Here is a 13993-nt window from a genome sequence, read left to right as displayed (position 1 = left end):
GAAGGAAGAGTGTCTCTGTCAGTAAGACACAGAGCTTCATGAATACACTGATGCACAAGCATGTTTATGTTTACATTTTAAAGGCTTCCCAGTTTAAGCTTTTCCAGTAAAGTTTCTGAAATCTTTTAAAGGAAATGTAGAGTTAGTTATTGTTCAGTCCATTTTTATTGTTTGGCCCTTTCTAAGAACCAAAAAAAACTTTTAATTGGTCTTCAAAATAATCATCAGACAGCACAATTACAAATCTAACTTGTAGTGACAGCCCTAGAAGAGAGGAAGCAAGAGACAAAAGCAGAGCAAAAACATTCCAGGAGAGAGTAGGTGAGGGGGGGAGAGAAGAAAGAAAAAAGTGGGCTGGCACAGGGGGATGAAGCATCAGCCGTCTTTTTCCTGACTCTGCAATTTCAAACGGACTTGTGGAGGAAGTCACTGAAACACGGCAGATAAATGAAAATTTCCCCCATGGCTTGACTGCACACACCAGGGAGAGACCCTTTAAATGTTAACAGATGGCTTTTAAAATGTTCAAACAGCATGTCATCTCACACACAACGTCCCCCCAAACACTCCCAATGGCCTTCACGACACATACGCACAGCAAACATGCACACTTCTCCTGAGCACAATGTTACAACCTAAAACGTCGGATCCTGCAGGGCGAGCAGTTTCAACAAGTGCTGTAAGAGTTTTTGGCTTTTACTGTTTAAAATCCTAAATGATTACATGCTCCATCACTTAAGGTGGGGAAGCATCCCAATGCAGTAATTGAACATCATCAGCCAAATAAAGTCCGCAACACTTACCACACCTACCAGCTCTCCAAAACACATGCCAGTAAACAGAATTACTCTTTCACAGCTAATGTGGGCATGTGCACGTAGGTGCGTTTAAAACTGTTTGGGTTGCCATGTTGAAAGCGATCGAGTCAAATTATGTGTCTCCAGTCGAGCCAGAGGTGTAAATTCGAGGCTTTATAGCGTCTCAAATTATACTGAAAACATACAGCTTCGCTAAAGTTCCTTTGAAACATAAGCTTCATTTTGCAAAGCCACTACAAAGAGCAGCACGCCCATGGAGCATGGAGCGCTGCCCTGTTTATTTTCTTAGCCATGCTAATACCGGTCAGCCACATTCCTCTGCTCCAAACTGGGAGGTTTCAGATTGCCCTGCGGTATTCCTGCGAGTGCGAAGATGGAGGAGGGAGGAAGGGCGAGAGGGGAGCAGAGATGAGTGCGCCTGCCCCGTGAACGACAAACACCTGTCGCCACGTCGACCGTTAGCACCTCCATGCTACGGTTCACGCTTCTGTCTGCTTTGTAGGTCACGTGATTTGGGAAGGCCACATGGTCAAAATGCTGACAGGTCTGAGATGAGATGAGCAGACAGGTGTTGATGGAACTGTATTGTGTACAGCACTGTGCCTCCAAGCACAGTTTTTTGGAGAAAAAATATATTGAGCAGTAAGCATTTATTTGCTTGGGACAACACTAACAACGAAATGATACAAATAAACATTAATCAAAAGAGGTCAATCAATACTTCATTAAGCTACATCAGGTGTGCTGGTGGTAGAATTGAAAGTCTATGCAACAGCTGAAGCCATTTTCACAAGGCTCTACAATCCACACCAGACTGCTGTGCTTGTTGATGCCTTTATTATTTCACCATGCCTATGTGAAGGCATAATAACACAGTCTATCAGACAGCTTCTCGTAAGGTTCCTCCATCGGCAGGACGTAAAACACTTGTGTATCCAAGTTTTCAGCCTTTCACTCTAAAGCACAAAGTCCACATCTGAGCTGATTCTCTTTGGACCTAAAACAAAGCAGAGGTAGCTCAGCACCTTCTGTGCCTTCAAAGTTCCTGAACCAGTCATACTGACACCAGATCAAAAGAACTTCAGCAGTTTCATGAACACTGTCACATGCAGTTTCATGTGCAGTCAAACTGACTTTCTGCTGTATCGTCTGAAGTGTTTCACTTTCTGGTTTGGAGCTGTGAGAAGCAGCTGTAGCAGTTCAGGTAGATTGGTGGTATGTGATGAATACCCTGAAGTGGCACTCCCACAGTCTGCTCTAATGAAGTCTCTCCTGGCTGAAAAATTCTTCACCTGTGGCCTAACAGCCCCTAGTCTCTAAATAAGGGTAAACAGCTTTCCCTCACACAATGAAACGGCTACACCAGAGATTTTTCACCTGGTGGCTAAGTGCTACCTCCTGCTCAGTCAGGAGTTGTGCTCTCGCTCTGGCCAGAGATTCAGCACAAGGGGACCAATGCCTCCCTCCCTCCCCCTCTGCTCCTTTCTCTTACTGCCATTTGGCAGGGAGCTCTGTACAGAAGAGCAAGATACAGAATCATAATCTAACCAGAACCTGACTACAGATTACATTCAGAATACACTTTGGTTCAATACTACAACCAATACATTGAATGCTAGTGTACATGCCACCAACTATGTCGCCTAATACAGGATAACTGGGATCCTGGGATCGGTTAAAGGAAGATTTGTTTTCAAATGGGAGTCAGATGGTCAGTTGTCAGCGCAAAGCTTGAAACACCTCAGAACACCTCCTGAGGCTCAGTCAGCCATGATGTGACCACTTGTGAGAGTTTGGGAGGTGCTTTCCTCACTAAGCCACTGGCCACCAAACCTACAGTCACATGGGCTTGCTGGCTTTTTGATCTTTTGTAAAGGGTTAGGACTTTGAGCTCAAATCACTGGGTTTCCACAGCAGTCAATGTGGATATGAATATTAGACTGTTCAAAAACAAATCATATAAATAAAGAAAAGCCTTTTTCAACTGTGTGAAGTTTGTAAAAAAAAATGTATTACTTTTATTAGCGACGAGCTAAACACTTTCAGGGAAAAGAAGAAGTTGACGGGAGCGGTTCACAAACAGCCACCATCTAATCATTCATCTGATCATCAGCGCGTCCCGCGGAGGCGCGGGGGCGGGGCCTATGCTAAAGACGCAGCAGCGTTTCATCCAATCCAAGGGGTAAGTGTGAGTCAGCTCCGCCTCTCAAATCACCGCAGCAGCCAATGGAAATCTGTCATTCCTGAATTCTGTACCTTACTCAGCAAAACAACTTATTCACTTCAGCTTTCAAGCAGCCGCTTCTTCCGCTGCCATTTAATTTAAGCTTGTTGGATCTGCATACTGGAACAAGCACACTGTCAAAATAAGCCGAAACAAAACACAAATAAACTTTAATATGATTAGCCCATTATTTTTATTATTATTATTATTATTATTGATGTTGTTGTTGATATCAATGCCGCCAAAAAGGCAGTAACATTACGATATTCCCAGCAAAATGCATTTAGATTTTTCTTTATTCGGCAAATATATACGGGTTTTCCATCACTCATATATATATGTGTGTGTGTGTGTGTGTGTGTGTGTGTGTGTGAATGTCTCTTAAATAGCTCTACTAAATCAGGTGTTTTGCGTGGCTCAGGTGCGTCTCTGTACCTGAGCCCTCTCTGTGTCCACTGCCCGGTTTAACCACTAACCACACAGCTGTAGCACCAAGGGAGGAACCCAGACCGCAGCGCTGCTAAAGTACACGATGCTAACACCTCCTCCACCTCCGAGCGCTCGTTTCCAGCATGTCTCCGTTCACCGCTAACGGCAGGTAAAAGGGTGGATGAACAACCAAAGCAGCGCAGCAACGCGTTTCCTTGCGCTCTGAGAGCTCTGGGATTGTTAGCTCGGCCGGCACGAAACGCAGCAGATACAGTAAACGACACCACGAGCGACCGACAGCATGCGAAAAACACCAAAACCGTCTTTTTTCTACCTGCACAAGTTGACATTTTGGTGCAAGGCGCGATGGACGCCTTCCAGCTGCTGGCAAAATGAAAAAGCTCAAGCTTTTCTGAGAAAACGATCCTCCTGTGTCCGCGACTTCAGCTGCAGCGCATAGAAATCGATTGCACGGTGTTGGCGATGCTTTATGTGCTGTATGTGCCTCTTTTTTTATCTCGAACCCCCCCTCCGCGCTGTTACCTCCCTCCGATCAGGTGCACGCAGCCTGCGCGCGGAGCAGCACCGCTACACGGCGCGCGAAACGCGTCCCTCAGCAGCAAAGCCGCTTCATGAAGCAGACCACCGGGGAACGAAGCAACCCGGGTAAAGGCGAGTGACTTAAAAAAAGTATTTAGGAGGAAACGATCGAGACCCAACAGCCGAGCAGCATGAGCACTAACGAACACCTCACCGTGACCACGGCGGAGAAATGTGCCCCACAGCGACTCGTCCCTCAGCTAACGCTACACCTCCAAATTACGTGCGCATTCGCCTATAAACAAGTCTAGGCTGCCCTGCGTGCCCCAAAAATACAAAAACAGCACGTCTCAAAAACTTTAAACCGTGTAAACAAATATACATGGCTAGTAAGAGCAGGGCAGTTAAACCAGAACCAGCAGCTGCGGCTGCGCGAACGCCGAATTTTGAGAGCACGCAGAAAAAAGCGCAGTAGTCAGAAAGAAGCCAAGTTCAGCAACGGCTGTGTTGAGAGTCCAGCAGTAAGAGCCTCTCCTCGCCCAAGCCTGAGTGTGATCCATCAGTATGGATGCATTCCTTATATAGGCTGCTACACTCGGACTCCCAGTCCTTCCCTCCTCAGCCGTTACCACCCAGCCAGCCAGCAATGTGGCAGCCTACAGCCAACAAAAAACAGGTTGCCTTCTGCCGTATATCCCCTTTAAGGGCTAAAAGATGCTTAAAGGAACGCGTGTGGCGTTAAACACGCCCTCACTTTGCTTCGAAAACTTTCGACAAACTTTCCAGGCTGACATAAACAGGTTACAGTGCGGACTTTTTTCTTCTTTCGCTCGTCTTGGGTGCGACTGTTATATGTGCTTTCAATGCAGCAGCAACGTGTGTCCGTTAACCCACCGTTATCTTTCATACAGTTACTGAGGCTCGGCTAAAAGTGGCACGTTCTTACGTTCTGAAGGAAAAGCACATCGGTTTATCGCGCAGGTCGACTTCAGGAAAAGTCCCTGTTTGTGTAACTTCTGTAAAATGAGTGAAAAGCTGAGAGAGCTTTCAGCTCCGGAGCCGTGCCGTTTCTCCTCAACACTGACTGGGAGCTAGCTCGCTAGCTAACGTTACCTGCTACCACGCAAGCTATAGCGGAACAGCCCGCTGGAGATAAGTTTACACGGGGCGAAAACGGCACCGTTTACCAAAAGACACCTCTTTAAACACGTTCAGACAAATATTTTGACAACATTTCGACCCCCGTTTTCTCCGTATGGAAGTGGAGGGCGTAGACCACAAACAGGTACATTTAGGGCGAATAAGTTTGAGTCGGTGAGGGGAGGAAAAAACGACAAAAATAAACATACACATGTTGAGTAAGGGAGTGTTGATTTAGTGTTGGAGGACTTTAAAAGTGAAAAAGGACAGAGGGTAGAGAGAAAAAGGGCTGAACAAAAGCGCCTGCTTTTATACCAAGGGACCGGCTCCGTCTAACGGTCCGCAGGTATAACGGTACAGCGCGAGCGCTACTTTTCCACTAGTTTGACTTGAGTCAAAGGAAAGCACGCGCTGCCGTTACAGACACGCGGGGCTCGGCGGCTCCGCGCACAGAGGTCGGCGGGTGAAGAGAGAAGAATCGTGTGGTTTTAACTCACCGCTCGTTCGCCGCGGGTTCGCCTGCTTTCTGCGCTTACACCTGGGGCCATCCGCCATGATCCTTTCGCTGTGTGTGTGTGTAAACGCTTGCCGGAGAGTCACCTCCTCTCGCCCCCACACCTCCCCTCCGCTCCACACACCTCCCTCCCTCCTGCCTTCCACTGCACCTCCCCTCCTCCCCTGCACCTGGTTTACGACACTGCGCTTTGCGACATTTACCTTCTAGGCCCGCTTACACCTACCCCCCCCCCCCCTTTAGCCCTCCTCATCCTCCCCCCGGAGAGGGGCAGGACCCGCCCCCTCACACCACGCGCGCTCCTGCTTCTTCCGCCCCGAGACCCCGCGCGCACGCGCTCTAACACACACACACACACACACACACACACACACACTGACATATAAACACACACACTGCACAGGCAGCATGACCTGCACACACACACACACACACACACACTGAGAGATGGATCATTCAGTGAGATCACAGTAAATGTCATTTCTCTCTGTTCTAGTCAGTGAAGGGTTAAATAGTGAAGGTGGGCTGAAAAGCCTAAACCAAGGGTGCCCAAACTTTTTTGGGGGAGTGGGGGCAAAGGGTAATGTTTATGTTGTGCCAAGGGCCAAAAAGACAGCGGGCAAAAAACAGGAGGTAGGTACACTCTTAAAAATGATGGTTCTTCAAGGGCTGTTTAGGAAAGACAGGGTTCTGCTGCACGGTGAAATGGTTCTTCATAATCCTGATGGAGAATTTGTTTTGTGTGGTCCCATACAGAGTCTTTTTTAAAATGGTTCTATATAGCACTAAAAAGGGTTCCCTTGTTACGAGCATGTAACAACAGAGGAACATGTTTGATGCTATCTAGAACCATTTTCAACGAGGTTCTATATAGAACCTTAAATACACATTTTCTTTCAATCTGAATAACAGTTTCACCATGTAAAGTATGATGTAAGTATGAAAAGGTTCTACATAGAACTCATGGTTCTAAAAAGAACCATCCCCTTTGCTAAAGAACACTTGATGAACCATTTTTAAATAAAAAAATTAAAAATCTGTCAACTTGGTGCTGGATTGACTCTGACTTCAGCTCTTCATCTTGTTGTCTTGTTGTTGCTGTGTTTGTGTGGTTCCCCTGACCACAGCACCTCTGCAGGGTAGGTGGCAGGCAGTGGACGGTACCTGCACTGAAAAAATTGATATGTTAGCAAGTGAATCACTTTAAATGTAGTCGATATGTAATATGACTCATTTTGAGACTGTTGTGAACAGAAATTCCCAGACTTTTGTGGTCAAAGTGTAATGTGTGTGGTGAGCTGAGGGCCTAAAAGATGAAACAATGTGCAAACAGATGAGGAAGATTGGCTGCAAAAAGGGTTTTTATGACTGTATTTTGTTTTTAAAATACTTAAAAGCACAGAAAAGAAAGAATTTAGTAAGTTATATAGAATTTAAAAATCATTTTTTTTGTCTCACTGGGTGAGGAGTAGGGTTAAGGTTACTGAGTAGAGGGTCAAATCATCAACAGGCCAAACTAGAATAGAGAAGAAAGCTGTTTAACTAAGTTCTAGATATTTCTTATTTGTTTTAAGTACTTTGATCTTGAAAATGTTTTATTCATTGTTTCTTTTTTCTTGAAACAAACAAAAAAGTCTCTAGATGGAATTATTCTAAGCAGTTCTGACAGTGGTCTCATAATATAAGATCATAATATCTTTAATATTAGATTTAAGGTGTTTTGACTTGTCCAGATATCTTTTTTTTCGCAGTGGATGTCCATGCACTCACGTCAGTGTGAAATTATGACGGAGGTGCACATTTTATGAAAAAATTTTTTTCATTTGTGAAAAATGTGGTCTAACTTTTTGAGTTACATTTTTTCTTTTTCTTTTTTTTTTGTTGTGTGTTTAATTTCATTGTATTCTGTTGGTGACGCTCCTGGACAGCTTTAATATTGATTACACTGCCCACCTTTGAGCTTTGAGCTTTATTTTGATGGACCAATAAAGACCTTAAAAGGAGAAGAATAGCACCAAACTTTAGTTCCTCTGCTGATAGATGCTGGGGGTTGTGAAAGTTTCTCTGTAGTTCTGTAAGCTAATCTGTACTCTTAAATGGCCAGGAAATGTTATTACACAGTTCTGTAACTTAACTATAACTCTTCATATTATGGTCCCTGTAGTTAGAACCCTTTGTATGATTAAGGAGCTCTTTAGATTATTGAATGATTCTTCAGATTGATGGAGAATATGTTATAGATGTTTCCATATATAAGACCTATTTTAAAAGGGTTCTATATAGCACCCAACAGCATTGAAAAACAACCCTTTTGGTGCTATATAGAACCCTTTTCAAAGAGATTTTATATATGGCACCATCTGCAGCACAGAGTCATAATTTTTAAAAGTCTGCTTTTACTTTTAGAAGAAATTATGTTTTGGATTTAGCCCAGGGATGCCCAATGTGTGGCCTGCAGGCCAAAGCTGACCAATGAGGATATTCAATTTGTTCCACCAGAAAGTTAATTTTGGGGTGTCTTAGTGACAAAAATATTGTGTAATGTCATAAAATCAAAACTAAACACTCAATTGGAAGCCTACCTACCATTTTTATTTGTATGTTGTTTTGTCTTTTTGCTTCTTGGTCCACCACTAACATTGTATTTCAGCCCACCAAGACACAAAGTTTGGGCGCCCCTGATTTTATTATTGCAGATCAACACTGTGAGAAAAAAGTGTACACTACAGGTCCCCTGATCCCCTCAAAGGTACAACATGGTCATTAAGGTGCAGTTTTCTACATTAAATGAGGGTTAAAGATGACCTACATTCTCTTTCCCAGGGGAATGGGGCATGTTTGTACCTTTTCTACCTTTCAAAGTGTCACGATTGGCCCCTCCCAGTCCTGTCAATGTGTTCATGTTTTGGTTTAGCCCATGTGTGTTTGTTTTGGTTTAGCCCCCTCATTTCATGACTCCGCCCCTGATTGTCTCCACCTGTTTTCCACCTGGCCCTCGTTTTCCCAGTGTATTTAAGCCCTGTGTTTGCCCCTTATGTTTGCTGGTCTTTGTTGTTGCTGTGTTGGTTGTTCTGGTGTTGGTTTATTGGTCTTTGTTTGTGTGTTTGATTCTGATTTATGTCATGTCTGTTCCCCGATCGATCCGTGTTGGCTCCATGACCCTGGACTGTCTCGATCCTGTTTTTGGATTTGCCCTTCTCGCTTATCTCTGCATTTGCAGACGCCTCCTCGCTCCCCGTTACACAAAGTAGAAAAATTAAAAACTGAAAAGATCAGAGTCAAGACAGGAAATAGCGGTCAGTTGTGGGCAGCATCTGTACCCTGAATGGTAAAAATTAGCACCTTTTTTTCTGGGAGTGAAGAGTGCACTTAAAATAAAAGAACAGCTTATGAATGAACATTTCTGACAGTGCAGTTCTTTAACTTTTTATGGATTTTTAAATGTTTTTGAGCTGCTATGTGCACCTCCAATCAGGTCACTCTTTTCTTCCTGAGTCATTATTTCAGTAACAACACTTATATTTGAGTGTGGTTTAAGGCCAGGGCTGCCTGAAGTATGCCCGACATTGTATGCCTGTGAATACACTTCATAGGTCCACCAGAAAATGATGCTAACCTCCACCCCTTCACCCAGTGAGAGAACACACTTTTAGACAATATATAACTCCTCAAATTCTTATTCGTTATGTGTATTTTAAGTATTTTGGTAACAAAATAAAGAGTTATAGAGATGAAAAACTCTGAAACCTGCCTACTTTCTTTATTTTCATATCTTTTTGGTCCACAAACATTTGCCCCCGGCTCACAGCAGTCTCCTCCGGTAGGAGGTTGCGGAGCATTAAGAGTAAAACAACCAGACTGAGAAATAGCTTCTTCCCTAAAGCAGTAAGACTCTTAAATTCCAATGTCCATTTATTTATCTCTGCTGTTGTACTAAATCATTGCCTCTACTATATCACCCCTATACATTCACTTTATAAGTGTCACTTTATACATTATCAGTATTAAGATGTACACTTTCTACCTCGTACTCATGCTGCTGTGTTTCATGCTGCTGTTATTTGCACCTTATTATTTATTGTTTATTGTTACTTTTGTTCTTGGGAGTTCACTGGGACCTCAACTACACCATTTCGTTCCACCTCATGTACCACATGTGATGCGAATGACAATAAAGCCTTATCTTGTCTTATCTTATCTTAAAAGTGTTATATTGAATATCTTCACTACAGAATTAAGACGATTTCATTTGACAAGTATGGGCACTGTCCACTGCATGGGCAAGAAGGGACTGTCTACTCAGCCTGCAGTGGTGAGTGTTGTGGAACCAGACAAAACACAACAAGATGGTGGAGCTCAGGCCAAACTCAGTCCTGCTGTGGAACGCTTTGTGAAAACAACAAAACCAAGAGCTTAGGCATGGTTTCAGAAACCATGTGACAGTATATGTCTGAACCTGACAGGATGATACAGACTGTTTAAATCTTTTATTGGACGCTTTGATTTTCCCAGAAGTTGTAAATTATACATAACTTTTTTATTTAGACCATATTCAAATGCAAAGGAACGTGGGCAGAACTTCAAAGTGCTGCCATTCATTTATCAATTATTTACTTTGATCTCACCTCATTGATGATATCTGTGGCTTGTGTTTTTAAACACACAATAAAAGTTTGGCAATTTCTGGTATCTGAAGAGTCAAACTACACATAACCTGCTGCTGCTAAGTTCGATCTAAAGTGGATTAAAAAAATAACTTTCTAGACCCAGTTGGCAAAGTAACTCTACACAGACTGAAAAATCCAAACGAGGTTCATGACATACACTGCTCAAAAAAATAAAGGGAACACTTAAACAACACAATATAACTCCAAGTAAATCAAACTTCTGTGAAATCGAACTGTTCACTTAGGAAGCAACACTGATTGAGAATCAATTTCACAGCTGTTGTGCAAATGGAATAGACAACAGGTGGAAATTATTGGCAATTAGCAAGACACACTCAATAAAGGAGTGGTTCTGCAGGTGGGGACCACAGACCACTTCTCAGTACCTTTCTGCTTTCTGGCTGATGTTTTGGTCACTTTTAAGTGTTGGTGGTGCTTTCACACTCGTGGTAGCATGAGACGGACTCTACAACCCACACAAGTGGCTCAGGTAGTGCAGCTCATCCAGGATGGCACATCAGTGCAAGCTGTGGCAACAAGGTTTGCTGTGTCTGTCAGCGTAGTGTCCAGAGGCTGGAGGTGCTACCAGGAGCTACCAGGCCAGTACACCAGGAGACGTGGAGGAGGCCGTAGGAGGGCAACAACCCAGCAGCAGGACCGCTACCTCCGCCTTTGTGCAAGGAGGAACAGGAGGAGCACTGCCAGAGCCCCGCAAAATGACCTCCAGCAGGCCACAAATGTGCATGTGTCTGCACAAACGGTTAGAAACCAACTCCATGAGGATGGTATGAGGGCCCGACGTCCACAGATGGGGGTTGTGCTCACAGCCCAACACCGTGCAGGACGCTTGGCATTTGGCATGGCCCTGTGCTCTTCACAGATGAAAGCAGGTTCACACTGAGCACATGTGACCGACATGAGAGTCTGGAGATGCCGTGGAGAGTGATTTGCTCTCTGCAACATCCTTCAGCATGACCGGTTTGGCAGTGGGTCAGTAATGGTGTGGGGTGGCATTTCTTTGGAGGGCCACACAGCCCTCCATGTGCTCGCCAGAGGTAGCCTGACTGCCATTAGGTACCGAGATGAGATCCTCAGACCTCTTGTGAGACCATATGCTGGTGCGGTTGGCCCTGGGTTCCTCCTAATGCAGGACAATGCTAGACCTCATGTGGCTGGAGTGTGTCAGCAGTTCCTGCAAGATGAAGGCATTGAAGCTATGGACTGGCCCGCCCGTTCCCCAGACCTGAATCCGATTAAGCACATCTGGGACATCATGTCTCGCTCCATCCACCAACGTCACGTTGCACCACAGACTGTCCAGGAGTTGGCGGATGCTTTAGTCCAGGTCTGGGAGGAGATCCCTCAGGAGCATGCCCAGGTGTTGTAGGGAGGTCATACAGGCACGTGGAGGCCACAAACAATACTGAGCCTCATTTTGACTTGTTTTAAGGACATTACATCAAAGTTGGATCAGCCTGTAGTGTGTGTTTCCACTTTAATTTTGTGTGTGACTCCAAATCCAGGCCTCCATTGGTTAATAAATTTGATTTCCATTGATTTTTTTTGTGTGATTTTGTTGTCAGCACATTCAACTTTGTACAGAACAAAGTATTCAATGAGAATATTTCATTCATTCAGATCTAGGATGTGTTATTTGAGTGTTCCCTTTTTTTTGAGCAGTGTAGTATAAAGTCAAGACCAAACTGCAAAAAGATTCATTTAACTTCATAGGACATCAAACTTGTTTGTGTACCTACTTCCTTGAGTTAAAGAGCTCATATGCTGGAAAACTGAATCTTCCTTGCTTTTTTGAAATAAACGTGTTTGGTGTAGTATGTAAACATTGTTTAGTCCCAAGTCAGTACCCAAATGTGGAAAGCGAGCTGCAAAACCAGCTTGTTTTGAATTGCGATGTCATGAGAACTCATTCTCATATATCCGCATTCAGCTTACAACAGTTTAGCCACAGCCATTCACAGTGACGTTACAGAGAGCATTTCTGTTATTGTTTCTGTGGCTGTTCTTTGAATGAGGCACGATAGAAGGCAGCCAATCAGAACAGAGATCATTAACATGATCATTTACATGATCTTTACAGATTGCACAGAAACAGAAGAAAAAGAAAACAGTAAGTTTGATTCTAAAGTATAAAGATAGGTTGGAAAATGAAAATGTTATATGTAAATCCACACAAATGGGAGATGAGCCTATTTTGTCTAGGGGATAAAGAGAGGTTGGAAGCTGGGTATGTGAAGTTTTTTTAAATTGACAGTCTTTGTTATGCAGAATTAATAAAAAAACAGCAAGAATTTAGGATCTGGGCTGCTTACAGCATCAAATTATTTTTATATAGTACATTATTAAAAACATTTACTGGTTTAAGTGTTTTACAGGCAACGCAAGCATTTTGTGGGTCAAGCTGTGTGTGAGTGCGTCTGTAGGAAGAGGAATGCGAGATGTATCCCAAGGCACAAGGAGGATCATGGGACCCTTTCTGCGATGATTCAATCCTCCACCCAAAGAAAGGGCTCGCTGTTCCTCAGGGACTGTTTATACTGTTGCACCCAAGCAGAGGGAGAGAGAGATGCAGAAATGAAAAGAGAGACTGAAAAACAGAGAACAGAGCCATAACAGAGCCAGCGAGAGAGAAAGAGAGAGAGACAGAGAGAGAGAGAGTGGAGGGCGGTGTGGATAAGAAAGAAGCAATGCCAGAAACGCTTAGCTGCACATCCAATAGCACACCCTGGATTTCTTACGTCTTATCACATACAGTCCTGGATAAAAGTTTCCTAACCTCTGTTCACATGCAGAGGGTTTCTGCATAAACATGAAAAGCTTCAAGGCAAAATCTGAAAGGGCAAATTTGTATGAAGAATAGCAGAACAGAAGATCTGTGTGAAGCTATAACTTGTTTAGGTCTGCAGTCATTTCCTCTTACAGGTCACAAAAGCGTATGCTGCAGCAGTGTGGGTGCTGGCCAGGGCAGTGCTGGGCTATTCTTGTACCTGCTGATGACTATCAGGTTTCTGCCGGACCTCAGCTGGGTGTGGTACACTCCAAGAGGCTTGAGTGGACAGTCTTCACTGATTGAGGACAAAAAATATGCAAACCAAAAACACAACCAAAGTCTTATGAGACTTCACATGTATAGATATAGATGTACAACCCCAATTCCAGTGAAGTTGGGACGTTGTGTAAAACATAAATAAAAACAGAATACGATGATTTGCAAATCCTTTTGAACCTATATTCAAATGAATTCATTACAAAGACAAGATATTTGATGTTCAAACTAATAAACTTTATTGTTTTTTGCAAATATTCACTAATTTTGAATTTGATGCCTGCAACTGGAAAGTTAAGGAATGCTCAAAAAACACCTGTTTGGAACATTCCACAGGTGAACAGGTTCATTTTCCAGAGAGGAAAAGGACTGTCCGGATTGTTATCAGTGCAAAGTTCCAAAGCCAGCATCTCTGATGGTATGGGGGTGTGTTATACCCATGGCATGGGTAACTTGCACATCTGTGAAGGCACCATTAATGCTGAAAGGTACATACAGGTTTTGGAGCAACATATGCTGCCATCCAAGCAACGTCTTTTTCAGGGACATCCTGCTTATTTCAGCAAGACAATGCCAAGCCACATTCTGCACGTGTTA

At 43.7% G+C, this 13993-nt stretch overlaps 1 protein-coding gene across 2 annotated transcripts in view; it reads right to left on the bottom strand.

Moving 5' to 3' along the window:
- Positions 1-5786, bottom strand: part of zeb1b (zinc finger E-box binding homeobox 1b) — an 80343-nt gene extending 74557 nt beyond the window's left edge. Inside the window, exon 1 of one of the 2 annotated variants that reach the window (XM_017703735.2) lies at positions 5649-5786. In XM_017703735.2, the coding sequence (XP_017559224.1) occupies positions 5649-5706 (58 nt within the window). In that variant the 5' untranslated portion in view covers positions 5707-5786. Of the gene's footprint in view, positions 1-3805; positions 3941-5648 lie in introns of those variants that run through there. The other variant, XM_017703743.2, reaches the window with a different exon arrangement.
- Between the last annotated feature and the right edge of the window lie 8207 nt (positions 5787-13993).

This window comes from Pygocentrus nattereri, chromosome 13, assembly GCF_015220715.1.
Source record: "Pygocentrus nattereri isolate fPygNat1 chromosome 13, fPygNat1.pri, whole genome shotgun sequence".
Taxonomy (NCBI): Eukaryota; Metazoa; Chordata; class Actinopteri; order Characiformes; family Serrasalmidae; genus Pygocentrus; species Pygocentrus nattereri.
The sequence above is the reverse complement of the archived record's forward strand: the minus strand, read 5'-3'. Positions and strand labels throughout refer to the sequence as shown.